This window comes from Pongo pygmaeus, chromosome 23 (assembly GCF_028885625.2).
Source record: "Pongo pygmaeus isolate AG05252 chromosome 23, NHGRI_mPonPyg2-v2.0_pri, whole genome shotgun sequence".
Lineage (NCBI taxonomy): Eukaryota > Metazoa > Chordata > Mammalia > Primates > Hominidae > Pongo > Pongo pygmaeus.
In genome coordinates, this window is record NC_085931.1 from 46,790,330 (window position 1) to 46,807,560 (window position 17,231).

At 39.7% G+C, this 17,231-nt stretch overlaps 1 protein-coding gene across 34 annotated transcripts in view; it reads right to left on the minus strand.

Annotated features, from left to right (window-relative positions):
- The window catches only part of RBFOX2 (RNA binding fox-1 homolog 2), a 291,147-nt gene that overhangs the window by 38,467 nt on the left and 235,449 nt on the right, over nucleotides 1-17,231 (minus strand). For 19 of the 34 annotated variants that reach the window (XM_063663007.1, XM_063663013.1, XM_054469621.2 and 16 more), the window contains 2 exons: nucleotides 4,475-4,621; nucleotides 860-913 (listed from right to left, as the gene is read on the minus strand). In XM_063663007.1, coding sequence (XP_063519077.1) covers nucleotides 860-913; nucleotides 4,475-4,621 — 201 coding nt within the window. The remainder of the gene's footprint in view (nucleotides 1-859; nucleotides 914-4,474; nucleotides 4,622-17,231) is intronic. The other 15 variants (XM_063663008.1, XM_063663009.1, XM_063663014.1 and 12 more) reach the window with 1 other exon arrangement.

Here is a 17,231-nt window from a genome sequence, read left to right on the forward strand (position 1 = left end):
GGCCCGGCTAATTTTTGTATTTTTAGCAGAGACAGAGTTTCACCATGTTGGCCAGGCTGGTCTTGAACCCCTGACCTCAGGTGATCCGCCTGCCTTGGCCTCCCAAAGTGCTGGGATTACAGGTGTGAGCCACTGCGCCCAGTCTAACAGGGGAAATAAATTTTAATTAAAAATTTCAGTTCTTATATAGAATACATTTAGAGGAAAATACACACTTAAAAGTACACACTTACTACTTTCATTCTTATGCAAAAAAAATCTAACTCACTGTATTTGTGATTTAGGTGACTCTACATCCTGAGGATTGCCTATGTGGGTAGAACTTAAGGAAATCAGTTCATACTGAATTCCTCAGTTATTGCTCACTCTGTTTAAGTCCTGTCACAATTTTCAAAAGAACTGCAAGTTAACTGAATAATCAAAACATTAAATTTGTTCTAAGTATGCTGTTTTGAAGTTGGATTTTGGCTGAATTGTTCTGACAGAATTCAGAATAGAATTCTCGTAGAATTTCACTTTTTTTTTAGTCTTTGCACTTTTCCTTTAAACGGAGAAAGCTGAAGCCGAATTTAAGGCTCATAAAGCACTGTCATCTCCTACATCCTGTGTTCTTTACGTCCCACTCTTCCCTCAACCTTCTCTGCTTCTTACTTCATCACCCTTCCACCCCCATATAAGTATCAGAATAAAGTTTGGCCATGTGGTAGCTTATTTTTAGAGATAATCTAAACCAAGGTGGATAATTAGGATACTTTTATGCAGGCTTGAAAACAGCCTATGTTTTCTGAATACTTGCTATTTAAAATAACATAAAACTCAAAAAGAAATCAAGCACACTTGACACTGAAATGGAGCTTACCTTAGAGCCACGTTCATTAAAGATTATTTCTACATCTAGGATTTTGCCAAACTGCTGCAGAGATAAAAATAAAAACATTTACTTATGGTCAGGTTTTTATCCACATATTTTGTTCTCTTCTGAAATGGGAATAGTTTATTTTTCTTCTTCTGTAAACTACTTATTTAACTTCTATGTTTGTATTTGTTAGTAAGTTCCAATACCAGTTTCTTATTTTTCCTCGTCGCTGAGCTGACAGTTTCTCCTTTCTCAGTTCACTCACTCAGGCAATTTATCCACCTCTATGTGTGGAAGCTGTTGTCCAAAGTTATTCACAGTGTTAGCCCATTAGATACTTCATGTGGACAAGAACTCGGAATTTTCCTAACTACATCTCTTAGTTTTTAAAACAGTCTCAGATTTAAAAAGCAAATCCTAGTAAGCAGAATAATATACTATAGAAGGCTGTTACCTTCCTTTTTTTTATACAAGCAAAGTATATTCACTATATAAAAAGCAGAAAATATAAACAAAAGGGAAAGGGAAAACAGAAAATAAAGATAATCTGCAATCCTATCATCGTAATGTTTTAGTACAGAGCATTCCAGGCTTTCCCTCAGGCATGTAGAGATAAGTAACTATAGAAATCAGATGCATTCTATAATTTGCTTTAAAAAAAAAAAAAAAAAAAAAGATGGAGTCCTGAACTGTCACCCAGGCTGGAGTCCAGTGGCACGATCTTGGCTCTCTGTAACCTCTGCCTCCTGGGTTCAAGCTATTCTCCTGCCTCAGCCTCCTGAGTAGTTGTGATTACGGGTGCCTACCACCACGTCCAGCTAATTTTTGTATTTTTAGTAGAGTGGGGGTTTCACCGTGTTGGCCAGGCTGGTCTCGAACTCCTGACTTCATGTGATCTGCCTGCCCCAGCCTCCCAAAGCATATATTGCTTTTATTTTTTAACTTAGCAATAGATTGTGAACAACTATCCGAGTCAATATATATCTGTGTTACCACTTCTATATGCTACATGCTATTCACCACTTTAATATTTCTACAACAACATCAAGAATATTTTAAATAACACCTCTCTTTGGTAATTCTTTAAACATTTTAACATTCAGAAAAACAAACAAAAACTAAAGACTCAAAGTCTAAACTCTATTGTTAGGTAGCTAAATAGCTGACTAGAGGGTTACACAAAACACAATGATTATTTAGGGGGAAAGTATATATAAAAAGAGACAAAACTGTTTTCATCAATGCTTGGATGAAATGAATTGAAGGTATATGCAGAAAATTTCCAGATATCTTTTTGGCTTATATTTCCCTCTGAGTATTGGAGTCATACCTGATTATCTACTTCACTTGGGTTTCAAACCAGACTTTGGGAAATGTGAAAAAAAACTGAAAAATGGAAAGAGCAGAACAGAAATCACGCTGTTCCATTGGACTGAATCACCTACTATCTTTATCAAAAAACTTGTATTAATAACCCAAGTTTTCTACAGTAAGACATCTTGGTTTGGTTTAATAGAAAAATCATGGAAAAAGGAAAATGTTTTATTTTAGATGGGAGGGCATTTATGCTTATCCTATAAAACTAAGATTTGTATAGTGCTTTGGAGTTTGTTTTGTTTTATATTTTCTAATGCATTCTTATAATATCCTTCTGGAGTAAGGATCACACTCCTTTTACGGTTAAGAAGAATGAGGCTAAAAGAAGCTATTTGTCAAGTTTATGAAGCTAATGAAATGGAGCATGGATACCTGCTCTTTACCAATGTTACTGTTCTTCTAAGCAATAGAGAGTCACAATGTGGAAGAAAATAACGCAACTAGGTATCTCTGGTAAGGAAAAAATTATTTCTTTTGCACTTTATGCCTTATGAGAAGGGCATAATACATTTCAAGAAATCACTAACTGGCCTAGGCAGATCTGCAACGGACACTATTTTTCTGACTCAAGAGAAAACACACTTCTGGCAGATGAGAATGTACTCCATTCTCATAGACCTCCAGAGACTAAGATTTTATATAAGCTCTGATAATTCAGTAGAGAACCTAATAACTCATGCTCCCAAGAAGTTTCTTCTGCGTAACCCAAGTCCTTTATGCTGCCCTTTATTTTCTGTTGCTCTCTTCTCGGAAGAAATGGAAAATATCTGGTTACCAATTTCTGTGTAAAAGCTCTTCAAATACTTCAAGAACATCATTAAATCTCAACTCTGGCCTTCTCTTTAGTGTGGAAAATACATCCAAGTAGTCAGCTATAAATGACAGAATTTTGCCCCAGTGTCTTGTCACCGTGAAGTGGCCACAACCAAGACTTAAAGAAGAGCATCTGCTTTTCTAATAAAGTACCAGGCAGCTATCCTAGTGGAATTTAAAAAAGAAAACAAACAAACAAACAAAAAAAACAAAAAGACTATTGACTATCTCTGGGTTAAGAGTTTGGTCAAATTCAAAAAGCAATAACACGCAGGCTCAGAAAAAATTAAGATCCTTAGTAGCCATTCATTAAATTCCCAACAACTCAAATCTTTGCAATTAACTTTTTTTCATGATGGTGATTCAGGAGGAAATAAACAGTTGAAAGAATACATCAGAGGTAGCAAACCAATCCTCTACAATGATTTTAGATATTGGTCTTGACACTGTGGAGTATGAGCAACGAAGTATTATAAAAACAAAACACTGAGGTACTGTTTTCACAAGTATTATTTCATTTAATTTATAACACTCTGAAAGGTAGAGATTACTGTCTCTATGTTTATAAATATGATATTTAAATTCAAAAAAGGTTACATGAATTCCAAAGTTCACATGCGAATAGAATTTGAACCCAGGCTCTCTGACTCCAAAATCTATACTCTTTCCACTTCAATGAGCCACCTCTAAACCTGTATTCTCTACATTGTGAATCTTTTTAGACACTACAAAGCTAAGTAGAGAGTGGCAATAACGCATCCCTGAACCTAGTTTCTTTGGTCTTGCAGTTGAGGGAGATGAGAGGAGAGGAAGGCAGTATTGAACTGGGCTTACATGGAAGGCAAAGAAAAAACAAAGAAGGCGACAGGATGAATAAGCAATGGTCCCCAAACTTATGTGCACATTAGTATCAGCTGGGGATCTTGTAAACATACCAAAGCCCAAGCCACACTCCAGGCCAATTAAATCACAACCCTAGAATGTGAGACACAGGCATCAATATTTTTTAAGCTTCCCAGGTAATTTCCAGTGTGCAAACAAGTTTAGGAATCATTGCTCTAAAAGAATGTGCATGTTTGTTCTTTCAGATGAAACTAAGCATATTATTGGTATGTTTACTGAGTTTGGTAGGTGAGTAGGGTGACCATCCTGGTTTCAGCACTGAAAGTCTCACATCACAAGAAACCCCTCAGTCACAGCAAGCTGGGTCATATGGCCATCTTATGTGTGCAGCAACCTGCAAGACTATGTCTAGAGCAGACTGGATGACAGAAAAAGGTTTCTAAAGACCGACGAAAAGACTGATTTACCTCAGGTTCTTTCAATCTATTTGTAGTTTAATCCTAAAGTAATGATGACTAATAACACATCTGGGGGATTAAAATCTACTTTAATTGTAAAATCCATAAAAAGACTTCAGAGACTTACCCCAAACATCTGCCGGAGGTCAGGGTCCCGGAAGCGGAAAGGAATATTAGAGACATGCAGCCGTTTTGGGGTAGATTTACTCTCTGAATTTTCACTACTTTGTGTCTGTGACTGCTGGCCGTCTGTCTGTGCTCCACCTTCTGTCTGCTAAGCAAAGAAATAAATAATAAAGAATGAAAAATACACACAATTACTTTAAAATAATTAAAGTTATCCCCCCACAGCAATCATCCCCAAACAGGGTATGTTTAAGCAAAAATTACAGTAGTCCCTTCAAAGACAAAAGCAACAATAACAACAGCAACAACAAAACACAAAGATGCTATTAATGTTCTAAATGCTACCGTCTACAAACAAAATCTTGGTATTTTGAGTATTTATAGTACGCTAACAAAATGGGAGCTAATGAACACAGAAGTACTAAGTGACTTGCCCAAGATCACATGGAGATACATTAGGTTCTGAAGATACAAAAATAGTTCCTTTATTCTTAGACTCTTAGAACTTTCTATTTTTAAGATATTTCTATTTTGAAAATAGAGAGTCTGTTGTACTTAGTTATGGAGGTCACTTCATTTTTTGGTCTATGATCTCAGGCTCTCTCAAGGAAATGAAATAAGGAAATATTTTTATATTTCATTCCCTCTATTAGCTCTAGAGTTATTACTACTATGTTGCCAAAGTATTATGATATTATTTATGAAGAGGAAAAACCTAGCAACAACTGAAGAGGCTTCTTTTTTTTTGAGACAAGAGTCTCGCTCTGTCGCCCAGGCCGGAGTGCAGTGGTGCGATCTTGGCTCACTGCAAGCTCCGCCTCCCGGGTTCATGCCATTCTCCTGCCTCAGCCTCCTGAGTAGCTGGGACTATAGGCATCCGCCACCACGCCCGTCTAATTTTTTTGTATTTTTGGTAGAGACGGGGTTTCACCCTGTTAGCCAGGATGGTCTTGATCTCCTGACCTCATGATCCGCCCGCCTTGGCCTTCCAGTGTTGGGATTACAGGCGTGAGCCACCGCGCCTGGCCAAGAAGCGTCTTACTCTGAAACAAATTTGTACTCTCCTCCCTAACTTATGCAATTCCAGCTAACTTTAGTACAGGGGAACCCAACCTTCTGCAGCCCATAGCAAACTGCATTGAGATAATCTAACTGTTGGAAAAGGCTTTAGAGACCCTGACTCATCTGCTACTTAACATAAAAATGCAAGATTTGTACATATCCACAGTTAAAGAGTATAAATGAGTGTGGGTATGCATTTATTTATTTATTTTTATTTTTTACTTTTTGCACTCATTTTAATGGGTTGTGCAAGGTAACCCAATATGCTCACGCATGCACACAAGAATCACATGCAGAAATCAAAGTTTCAAGACAGGACAGCTACTGTATGTGCCTGCACTCTGGTATTTTCTAATTTGTTTTCCTTTTTCTTACCTAGCATAACCCAGTAAATTGAATTTACAACCCACTAAGAGGTCACAGCCTGAGGACTGGAAAACAGTGAACTAAACAACCTCTTTGAGGACTCTGGCGCTTCCAGAAAACCACATTTTGCTGCAGCATCCTCAGCACCATTCCACCACAAAGAGGGAGGCAACTCATCCCATGTTCCCATGTTACACAGGAGGAGACAGAACAGTGGGCTCTCCATGGGCCACCCCATTAAGCCAGTCGGAGCACTTGGACTCAGATCTCCCAAACTTCATGGGATTTCCACTCAATCACGCTGCCTTTCCACGTGGCTTTCAAAATCATTGCTAAGCCTTTTTTCCATGATGCCACACTCAAGTTTTAAGTGAAAATCTATTACGAAATAAAAACTTTTTTTGGAAACTATACTGCTGCAGAAAAAGCACACTGTCAAGAGTCTGCATTTCGGGTGCAGTGGGTGGGAAGAACCTACAACATGAGGTCTACAGGGTAGCTGCTTTTCAAAAGCGAGTTTCGGGGGGCACAGCGTGCGGGGGGTGGGGGGGGCACTAGAATGGTCATTGAACAGTCATTTGCTGTTCTCCAATCAGGAAACTCCAGCAGCTGCAGAGAACACCCGGAATCAGAAGTGAACACCTGAATAACGACCTTCCGGGCCATAAAGGTGGTCTTCTGATGAGAAAGCCAGGGACCCCAGACACCACATGTCCTGCATGGAATCGCCGATTGGCCAATAGCAGGGCCCACGAGAAAGCCTGGAACTTTCAAGGACGGCCCCGCACTACTCTAAAAATGTTGCCACCACCAATACCCGCTTGAATGGGCCCATGCCTGTAAGGAAGGCACTATCAACTCACACCAATTCCAAAGGAAGAAACCCAGGCTCAGGGGCTTCCCAGTGAAGACAGGCACACCCCCCTGAAAACCACATCCCAGACTAGAGTGCATGGTCCTCCACTGGACAGACCCTGTGGCCTGTCCTCAGGATGCCAGAACAGGCTGCTCAGTGACATGTGCTGAAGGGGGCAGGGACGGGCACTGAGAGATCCTGCCCGTGCAGAAAAAGTCCTCCCAGGAAGCAAACCGCATTTCCAATCTGGTGAATCACGCTCAGTAAAATAAAATCCAGGCCAATCAGCTATGCCTTCAACTCAAAAGGAATCTGAAGAGTACATAAGTTAGTTACACATTGTCACCAAAGCAGTTGGGGAGAGCTTCTGAGATGCTGAAAACCAAGGGAAAGGGGATGGAGATGAACAAAAATGATCTCATTAAGCCAGAGGCAGGCGAAGCCACACCACTTCTTGAAAAGTGTAACAATAAGGCAAGAACTCAGGTTCCCAGGGAGGGGGACATGGGCTGAGGGTGACTTGGTGCCTGCAAGCAAATTCCTTAACCTCCCTGCCCTCCTGGCACCTCATGCCCGACACAGCCTCTGGTATTGGGAGTGGTGCGGTATCAGACGGCTGCTCTCCTTCAGGCCGGCCTTGCTGTCCATGCAGGGAGGCAGGCAGGCAGGCAGTCACTCAGGTAGAAAACTTTCTAAGGCTTCCACTGCCCAAGGGCTGCACAGGCATCCTTCAACGAAGACAGACGCTTGGTGGCCACTATCCCCATTCTTCTTCAATCTCATCCTCCTTGTGGTTTTGGATGCCACGGACCAAGTCCCGCAGGTTCTTGTTGAACATGCAGTCAATGATGCCCTTCACCATCTTGAGGGCCATGGTGGTAGCCCATGGGCTTTTGCCCCGGGAGGCCCGAAGCTGGTTGCCGTGAGAGGGCCCGGGGGCTGCAACCACCGCCGGCGGACTGCTGTGCTGCCGGCCGCTGCAGTGCGGCAGGCTCCTAGGCCAGGGCGGTGGCAGAGTTCGAGGACCACGACAGAGGTGGCGACCCACTCCACAAGGGCCGCGATCCTACTCCAGGCCTCTTACAAAGGGCGGACATGCATTTATTTATTTTTATTTTATTATCATTTTTTTCAATTGAGACAGTGTCTCACTCTGTCACCCAGGCTGGAGTATAATAGCAAGATCGAAACTCACTGCAGCCTCAATCTCCTGGGTTCAAGTGATCCTCCCACCTCAGCCTCCCGAATGGCTGGCACTACAGGTACGCACCATCACGCCCAGCTGAATATGCATTTTTAATCATGAATCTCTTTTGCAACATCCCAGGCATGCATTTATCTAATTATTTTTTTCACTAAATCCTCAAAAAAGTTATGTTGAGAAAATTTTTGATAAGTATCTAACAGGTGTGACACATTCTAGGCGTGCAATTTTGAAGTATTCATCTGGCAACTGAAGAGTCTTGTGTTTTTACTATTCCCTATGAAGTGCATGCCAAACCGGATGGCTTGCTGAGCTGATTAAACCAACATACTTTTAAAACAGGAGTGGAACTTGCTGTTCCTATTCTCTCAAATGAGACAGAAGTGAGTCCCCAACAGATTCTTCTAGGTGACAGGATGCATCCCCTCCCTTTGACTTTCAGGCTAAAAGAAGCTGTGAATCAGAGATACTTCTGGCTCAGAGATGTTGGCAACCATCTTGAAATGAAGTTTGAAACTTTAAAATATAAAGGATAATCAGGAATAAACTCCAAATGAATACCAGCTTTTCAAGTGTCAATTTAAGTGATGGCAGCTTTTTATCTCATTCCATTCAGGCCTTGCAGATGGCTTAAATGTGCAATGATTCATGTGATATAAAAATAGCAGAAAAGGGAAGAGCTACGAAGCAATGTTCTGTGAAAGTGTACGGTTTTCAATCATCAGTCTTGGCACAATGCAGACTAAATAACACAAATCCCATTTAAAGATGAAACTCACTAAGTTACTAAAACAGCATCAAGCAAACCAACATGCAGTCAAAGCAACAAGCATCAATTACAACTAATGCTCATTCAAGCACCTTCAAACTTGCCTCTTAACATCTCACAGTTGGATCACATAAAACTTTATCTTCAATCAAACTTTAAAACCATCAGATCTGGTCTGCAAGATGACAATGTATCACTCTGAGGAAAGTTAAAAACACTGATTCCATAAACTCCAAATTACACTTTTATATATAACTTTATATGTAGCCCATGTAATCTGTCACAGTGTATGTGAAGTGGCAGGATAAATGAAAACTAATGATTATTTCAAAGTATGCTGCCCAAGGTGCTTATCTGTAGCTCTTGATAGTTCTTTGCTTCTCTGCAGACACAGTTTAAGATCAGAAGCAAGACTGGTTAATTTTGCAGCTTGTAGTGAACACCCGTCCCCCTTGTTTTTAAATATGAAATCTTTAATTCTAAGTCAATCTGGCATGTAGAAAAAGTGACCTATCATTTCCCAAATTCTCAAGACTTCCAATCTAATGCAATTTTTAAACTGAAGTTTAACATACATAGATAAAAATACATAAATTATAAGCATAGAGCTGAATATTCACAATGAAAGTACACCCATGTAACCACTAAATTAGATCAAGAAACAAGATACCAGGAGCACCCTGGGGGGCCCACACCAGTCACAGTTCCCCTGGCAAAGGGTCACGACGATCCTGACTTCTAACTCTAGACCTCCCAAAGTGCTGGGATTACAGGCGTGAGCCACTGCGCCTGGCCTGGAGTGCATGCTCTTAGCCATTATATTGTACTTTACATATATTATTTTCTTTAACCCTCACAATAACTCTGTGAAACAGGTACTACCATTATCTCCAACTGACAGAGGAAGACGCTAAGTGCAGAGATGTTCAGTTAGTTGCCCAAGGTCACACAGTAAGCAGCAGACTAGGAATTCAAAACTAGGCAGCCCAATTTCATATGTGAAATCACTTCCTTTCTAGCACTGTACCCATCCTCTCTTCTCATTAGAAGGGAGAACCCATACGAACCCCACCCCTCTTACCTTCTTAGGACTCTCATCTCATGCAGCAAGAGTCCCCGGGAGTGGAGACAGGCATGGGTAAGAGACTAGAGGTGACATGGGTTCTATACCTTTTTTTATTTTTTTGAGTAAGGGTCTCCCTCTGTCGCCCAGGCTGGAGTGCAGTGTGGCAATCTCAGCTCGCTGCAACCTCCACCTTCTGGGTTCAACTGATCCTCCTGCCTTAGCCTCCCAAATAGCTGGGACTACAGGTGCGAGCCACCACACATGACTAATTTGTACATTTTTTGTAGAAATGGGGTTTTGCCATGTTGCCAGGCTGGTCTCGAACTCCTGAGCTCAAGCAATCTGCCTGCCTCAGCCTCTCAAAGTGCTGGAATTACAGGCATGAGCCACTGTGCCTGGCTAGGTTCTATACCTTGAGGAAAGAGAAATAGGTCAGGCTATGCAGAGAAAGGGAAAGGAAAGGGAGAGAAAAGAAAACCAGCAAAGGGATGCTGACATTTAATTAGGAAAAAAGCCAAAGAACTACTAAACTGATACAGGGACTTAAAAGTGGTTTTCTGTACAGAGTAGAAATAGGAATAGAAAATATTGGTCATGCTACATTAATGTACTTAAATGAGATCTTATCTCACACCTGGGACATTCTCACTTTAAATTTATCCCAATATAGAATACTAATTGCTGAAATATATAAATCAGAGAGAAAAAAGGAAATAAAAGTTTTTAAGTCTTATCTTTGTGAAAAGTGGACAGTTAAAACTGATCTGAGAAAAATCTCAGTCTACAACAGCACCGGTCTGCATTATTTTCTCTTGTTAGCTGCTGAGCACCTTTACTGACCATATAAACAACCTTCCAAGGTTGTGGTTTTCCCTTTTGTGGTCATTATCTGACCTAACGTATCCAGTGGGCAAGGCATAAAACAGAAGAGGCTGGATGGAGTCCATTCACCGACAGTTTAGAGCGAGGACTGGCAGCAGTGCTGGCCTGATGCAATCATATGGCTAAAACCTAAACATCTACCCTTCAAACAACTCATCTTCCCTGGTGCAGCTGAGCTAGCCATCAACACTGCACAGGAGGTCGGTGCCAATTACACTTAATAGCAAACTAGAATTTTAAGTCTCAGAATCTCATCCTAGAAATGAAGACTACAAATGTTTTCTTTTTTGATGACTTCAAATTTTTAAAATACTTCTAACTAGGAAATCGATTCATTTTTCTGACTCCTCTATGATACAATGGAAATATTTTAACTATACATTGTGAACAAATGTTCTGTCATAATCTAAAGGGAATTCTGCGTGATACAAGATTAAGTATAACTTTCCAAGTCTATCAGATTAAGATTAAACACATACTACTCTGAGACAGATACTAAGGAATCTCTTAATGAATTCAGAAATATTTCGATTTATGGATTATTCACTTTCTTCAATATTTATTTTTCCTCTTTCCCCCTGTCCCCCCATAGAAGTCTTCATTTCTTATTTTCATCTCTTTGAGGCTAACAGAGAAAAAAAGCAAAATAGGAAATTCAGTTTAGCATAGTAAATTTTTTGAGAATCTGATTCATGGCTGAAAATATCTATTTAACCATCCTAGTTTAATGATAGTTTGGCTGGTCACAGAATTCTAGGTTGGAAAAAAAAAAATCCCTTCAAAATTTCGAAGATAACTCTCAATTGTCTTCTAGCTTTTAGCCTTGCTGGTGAGAAATCTGAAGGCATGATTCCCATCTCCTTGTATGTGACTTTTTTCTTCTCTCTTGCAGCTTGTAGGACTATCCAAATACACCTGATGTTCTAAAACATGTCCATAGTGATATGCCTCAGTGTGGACTTGTTTCATTTTCATCTATTTTGTGGAGAATTCTGTGGTCTCTTTCAAGTTGAAAATTAATGTCCTTGGTCCTGAAAGTTTTCTTGCGTTATCGGGTGATGATTCCCACTCTACACATTTTCTTTCTGGAAGCTGTATTATTGGATCTTCTGGACCGGTCCTCTAATTTTCACATCTCTTCTCTTGTATTTCCCATCTCTGCCTTTTTGCTCCATTTTTCTGGGATATAGGTCCTTAATCTCTTATCTGAAACCTTTGGGGCCAAATGCGTATCAGAATTTTTAGAATTTTCGAAAGTTAATATAGAATATAACCCATAATGTAATACCCACCCCTCATCCCACCCACATACAATGAGAGCTGAGGCAGTGATATTTCTTTAGCAAAATCTATAAAGGATAGAAATAGGTTGTGTTGTAAACTTATGAAAAATATAATTTTCAGAACTTTTGGGATTTTGGAATTGTGGATAAGAGACTGTAGGCCAGGTAGAGCGGCTCACGCCTGTAATCCCAGCACTTTGGGAGGCTGAGGTGGGTGGATCACCTGAGGTCACGAGTTCAAGACCACCCTGGCCAACATGGTGAAACCCTGTTTCTACTAAAAATAGAAAAATGAGCTGGGCGTGGTGGTACGCGCCTGTAATCCCAGCTACTTGGGAAGCAGGAGAATTGCTTAAACCCAGGAGGCAGAGGTTGCAATGAGCTGAGATCGCACCACTGCACTCTAGCCTAGGCCACAGAGCAAGACTCCATCTCAAAAAAAAGAAAAAGATGTAGACCTTTATTTTTTCAGTTTCATCTTCAAGTCAGCCAAATAAAGCTTTTCATTTTGTTGCCATGTTATTTCAAGGACTCATTTTCCTTTTCTGAAACTCAACCCCCATCCCCCAAACTAGCATTTCATTCCTGTGAATACAATTTCTTCTCTCTCTGAGGATATAAACGTAATTGTGGGGGAAGGGTCCTACTCCCTGTAACGTGGTGGTGGTGGTTGTTGTTTTCTTTTTGTTATCTATCTTCCATGTTGTGGGCTTTCCTGGTACCTAGTAATCATTGGTTGTCTATTCAGGACTTAAGAGTTGAGAGGGTAGGTGGCAGGTAGCTAAAAAATTGGGAAGTCTGAGTGGGTGGAGTGGAGGCTGGGATGACTTTGTGATTCCTTCATTCTAAGTTGTTAGGTAAGCAATTTGTTCTTTAAGTCTTCTTGAGCAAGTCAGGTTCTTCAAAAAAGTCTTCCAATCTTCAAACTGATGTCACCAGTTTCTGAACTTTTGAAATTTTTGTGGTGTAAATAAAATTAACTTCACGTATTCAAAACCGGATCTAATAGTAACTATTTAATAAAATCTTATAGTACTGTGTACATGTTTTAATCAAGGCAGCAAAATAGGGCAACATAGCCTATGCTTGTTTTGAGCTGACATGTATATTCTGGGAAACATTGCTTGCTTTCAAAATAACTTTTATATTTCAAGTGAAGAAGGGCCTACATTATAGTCATTCTCCAATGCAAACACAAAAGGTTAAGGCAGAATAAGCAGATGAAGTAGGAAATGAGATGTGGTTATCATCTAATGGCAAGTCCATAAATACAAAATTTTTTCCTTTTTCTGTTCTTTAGAGCCTAGAAGTACCTCAGATATAAGGTGAGGATTATTAAAATATTTGTGATAAGGAGACATGGCAACTAACTACAGTATGGGATTCAGAATAGAGAAAAAGACATTACTGGAAAAAATGAAATTTAAAATAAGGCCTATATTTTACCTAATAGCACTGTATCAGTATTTCTTATTGCCTAGTTTCGAACATTCTACTATAGCTATGTAAGATGCTAACATTAGGGGAACTGAGTGAAGGGTATGCAGAAATCTTTTGCATATTTTTGCAAATTTACTGTAAATCTGAAATAAGTTCATAATTAAAAGTTTTGGCTGGATGCAATGGCTCACACCCAGGCTGGCTTTAATCCCAGCACTCTAGGAGGCCCAGGAGTTCGAGACCAGCCTGAACAAAATGGTGAAACCCTGTCTCTACAAAAACTACAAAAATTAGCTAGGAATGATAGCATAAGCCTGTACTCCCAGCTACTTGGGAGGCTGAGGTGAGAGGATCAATTGAGCATGAGCGGTCAAGGCTGCAGTGAGCTATACCACTGCACTCCTGCCTGGGCGACAGGGCAAGACCCTGTCTCAAAAAAAAAAAAAAAAAAAAAAGAAAGCAAGAAAGCAAGGAAGCAAGCAAGCAAGAAAAAAAATTACAAGTTTTAAAAAAAGAAAAAAGTAGGCCTGGCGCAGTGGCTCATGCCTGTAATCCTAGCACTTTGGGAGGCCGAGGTGGGTGGATTACCTGAGGTCAAGAGTTTGAGACCAGCCTGGCCAACATCGTGAAACCTCGTCTCCACTAAAAATACAAAAATTAGCCAGGCGTGGTGGCGGGTGCTTGTAATCCCAGCTACTTGGGAGACTGAGGCAGGAGAATCGCTTGAACCCAGGAGATGGAGGTTGCAGTGAGCCGAGATCGCACCATTGCACTCCAGCCTGGGCAACAGAGCAAAAACTCTTGTCTCAAAAAAAAAAAGAAGAAAATATTTTAGGATGTCAGATTCTAAACTCTTAAATATTAAAACGCTAAAAATGTGTAACTGGTTTAATGATTATATACAGGCACAAGTGTAAACAAATATTTATGTTTGTATTCAAAATGTGATTGGAACTCTTATGAAACTTAGAAAGAGACTGAAAGTACATTCATTTCAAATTATTGGTTTGATGACAGAAAACCCACATTTAAATCTAACATTACTATTAATTCATTTCACAATTAGAAACGGTTTAACTTGTAACTCTCATGATTTTACATACAAAAAACCAATCATATAAAGCTTCATCTCCTACTGCACTCTCTCTGAAGACCTTACGGTTTTAAGAACAAAAATATCAATCACTCCTGGTTGGGCTCCATTTATTTCGAATGGGGGGGATGGTGATCTTCAGATAAGGTATGTAAATGAATACTTTCCATAGACTCAAATAGGTAATTTTCACAGTATTATGAAGTCAACATTTAGTTTAAGGGACACAGTTCTGAAAAATGTGTCATTCAGGAATAAGCCTGTCAAAGGTCAGTAGATATTTCTATTAACTGCTCAAAGTACATCTGCCATGTGAATTACCATGCAATTCAAATAGCTTTCAAATTAGGCAACTATTGCTGGGTGTGGTGGCTCACACCTGTAATCCCAGCACTTTAGGAGGCTGAGGCAGGTGGATCACTTGAGGTCAGGAGTTTAAGACCAGCTGGCCAACATGGTGAAACCCTGTCTCTACTAAAAATACAAAAATTAGCTAGGCGTGGTGGTGGGCACCTGTAATCCCAGCTACCTGGGAAGCTTTGGCAGCAGAATTGCTTGAACCGGGAGGTGGAGGTTGCAGTGAGCCGAGATTATGCCACTGCAGTCCAGCCTGGGTGACAGAATGAAACTCCGTCTCAAAAAAAAAGAAAAGAGAAGAAAAAGAAAAAGAAATTAGGCAACTATTAACAAAGTTTTCATTTGGAGAGATTCACACTGAATCAAAATTTGCACAAAAGTGAAACTTTATTAACTTTTTATATCAGATTTCAAATCTAAATGATTTAAATTTAAATAAAATAAGATTATGACATATTTAATATTCAAGGAAATGAAATGGAAACATCATAGCCTACTAAGTATTTGATATTCATTTTCTCATCTAATCTTGCAAACAACCCTAGGCGGAAGGAACTATTATCATCATTTTTAGAGATAAGGAAAATGAGCATTGGAGTTCTAATTCTCTCATGGTTACACATTCAGCAAACAGAAGGAGCTGAGAGCTGAACCAGCTCAACCTGATTCACAGGCTCACACTCCCTAAACACAATATAGCCTTTTTAAAAAAATAAAAACACTTTAAAAATTTCAGTTTTTCCTTACAATATTTTACAAAGTCGGCCGGGATACTTTTCATTATGCCATTGCATAGTACCTTAAAAAAACAAGAACTACAATCTATGTTAGAACATCGACTAGATTTGTTAGCACTTAAAGTACTTTTGTTTTAATTTTCTTGGAGACAGGGTCTCCCAATGTTGCCCAGGCTGGTCTCAAACTCCTGGGCTCAAGAGATTTACAGGCCTAAGCTTCCCAGGTTGCTGGGATTACAGGTGCATGCCACCATGCCTAGCTAAGCATTTTTAAAATGTTTCTAATGGGGCCGGGTGCCATGGCTCATGCCTGTAATCCCAGCACTTTGGGAGGCCAAGGCGGGCGGATCACCTGAGGTCAGGAGTTCGAGACCAGCCTGGCCAACATGGTGAAACCCCATCTCTACTAAAAATAGAAATTAGCTGGGTGTGGTGGCAGGCGCCTGTAATTCCAGCTACTTGGAGGCTGAGGCAGGAGAATCGCTTGAACCCGGGGGGCAGAGTTTGCAGTGAGCTGAAACCACGCCATTGCACTCTAGCATGGGCAACAAGAACAAAACTCTGTCTCAAAAATAAATAAATCAATGAATAAAAACGTTTATGATGGAGTTCCTGATGGGTTAAAACTTGGTGGAATTAGATCATATGTATTCCTTCTCACAGAGTACAAACACGATAACAAGATAAAATATTTTTCAAAAAAGTAAAATCTTAGCCCACATTTTCATGGTGCTAAAATAATATATAAGACAATTATAATAAATTGAATATAAAATTATTTTATCGAATATCACCACCAAAACAATTTTTCAGACATAGAAAAGTGAATTTACATTTACTTAGAGCAATTCCCTATTTAAGAATAATTACTTTTAGATTTATTTTAAAGAGAAATGCTTAAACATTTCTTCTGCGCATTTGAACACTGTTATGACAAGCTGAATTCTGAGAGTCTAATCCTGTTTGGGCATTCAAATGTAAGCTAACATTTTTGTTAATAAACGAGTAATTCAATTTCTTCTGAAAATATGTGATTTCATTTTCTCAAAGAGTCAAAGTGCCACAAAAAGGAATTACGAAAGGCATCATTTGTATATGTAACATGATCATGTACTGATTATCAGTGTCACGCTGTGAAACAAAAACCACAGCAAGTCATTTTTTTAAACAGGAGTAAGAACTGTATAAAATTATATGTAATATATAAATAGTGACATGCACACAGACTATCACCTCAATTTTTTAAAACTTTATACCTGAGTGATTATTTTAACGTTCATTTAGAATGAGAGAAATTTGTTAGTATGCTCAAGCTAGAGTTCCTAGGTTAAAAGTTGAAGAGTAAGTAGAGGCTAAGATGGTTAAGACTCTCTATGGATGTCTTTTTTTTTTTTTTTTTTTTTAATCACCATTTGCATGGAGAAGCAGGAAAAAAGCACTTGACTGACAGCGGACTTCCTGAGGCCCAGCTCTGTAACTAGCTAGCTGTAACTTGCTCGAATCACTTAACACTACTGACCTCAGCTGTAAAAGGGAGGTAGAAGATGCTTTTAAAAATGCTTTTTAGGCCGCGCGAGGTGGCTCACGCCTGTAATCCCAGCACTTTGGGAGGCTGAGGCGGGTGGATCACGAGGTCAGGAGAT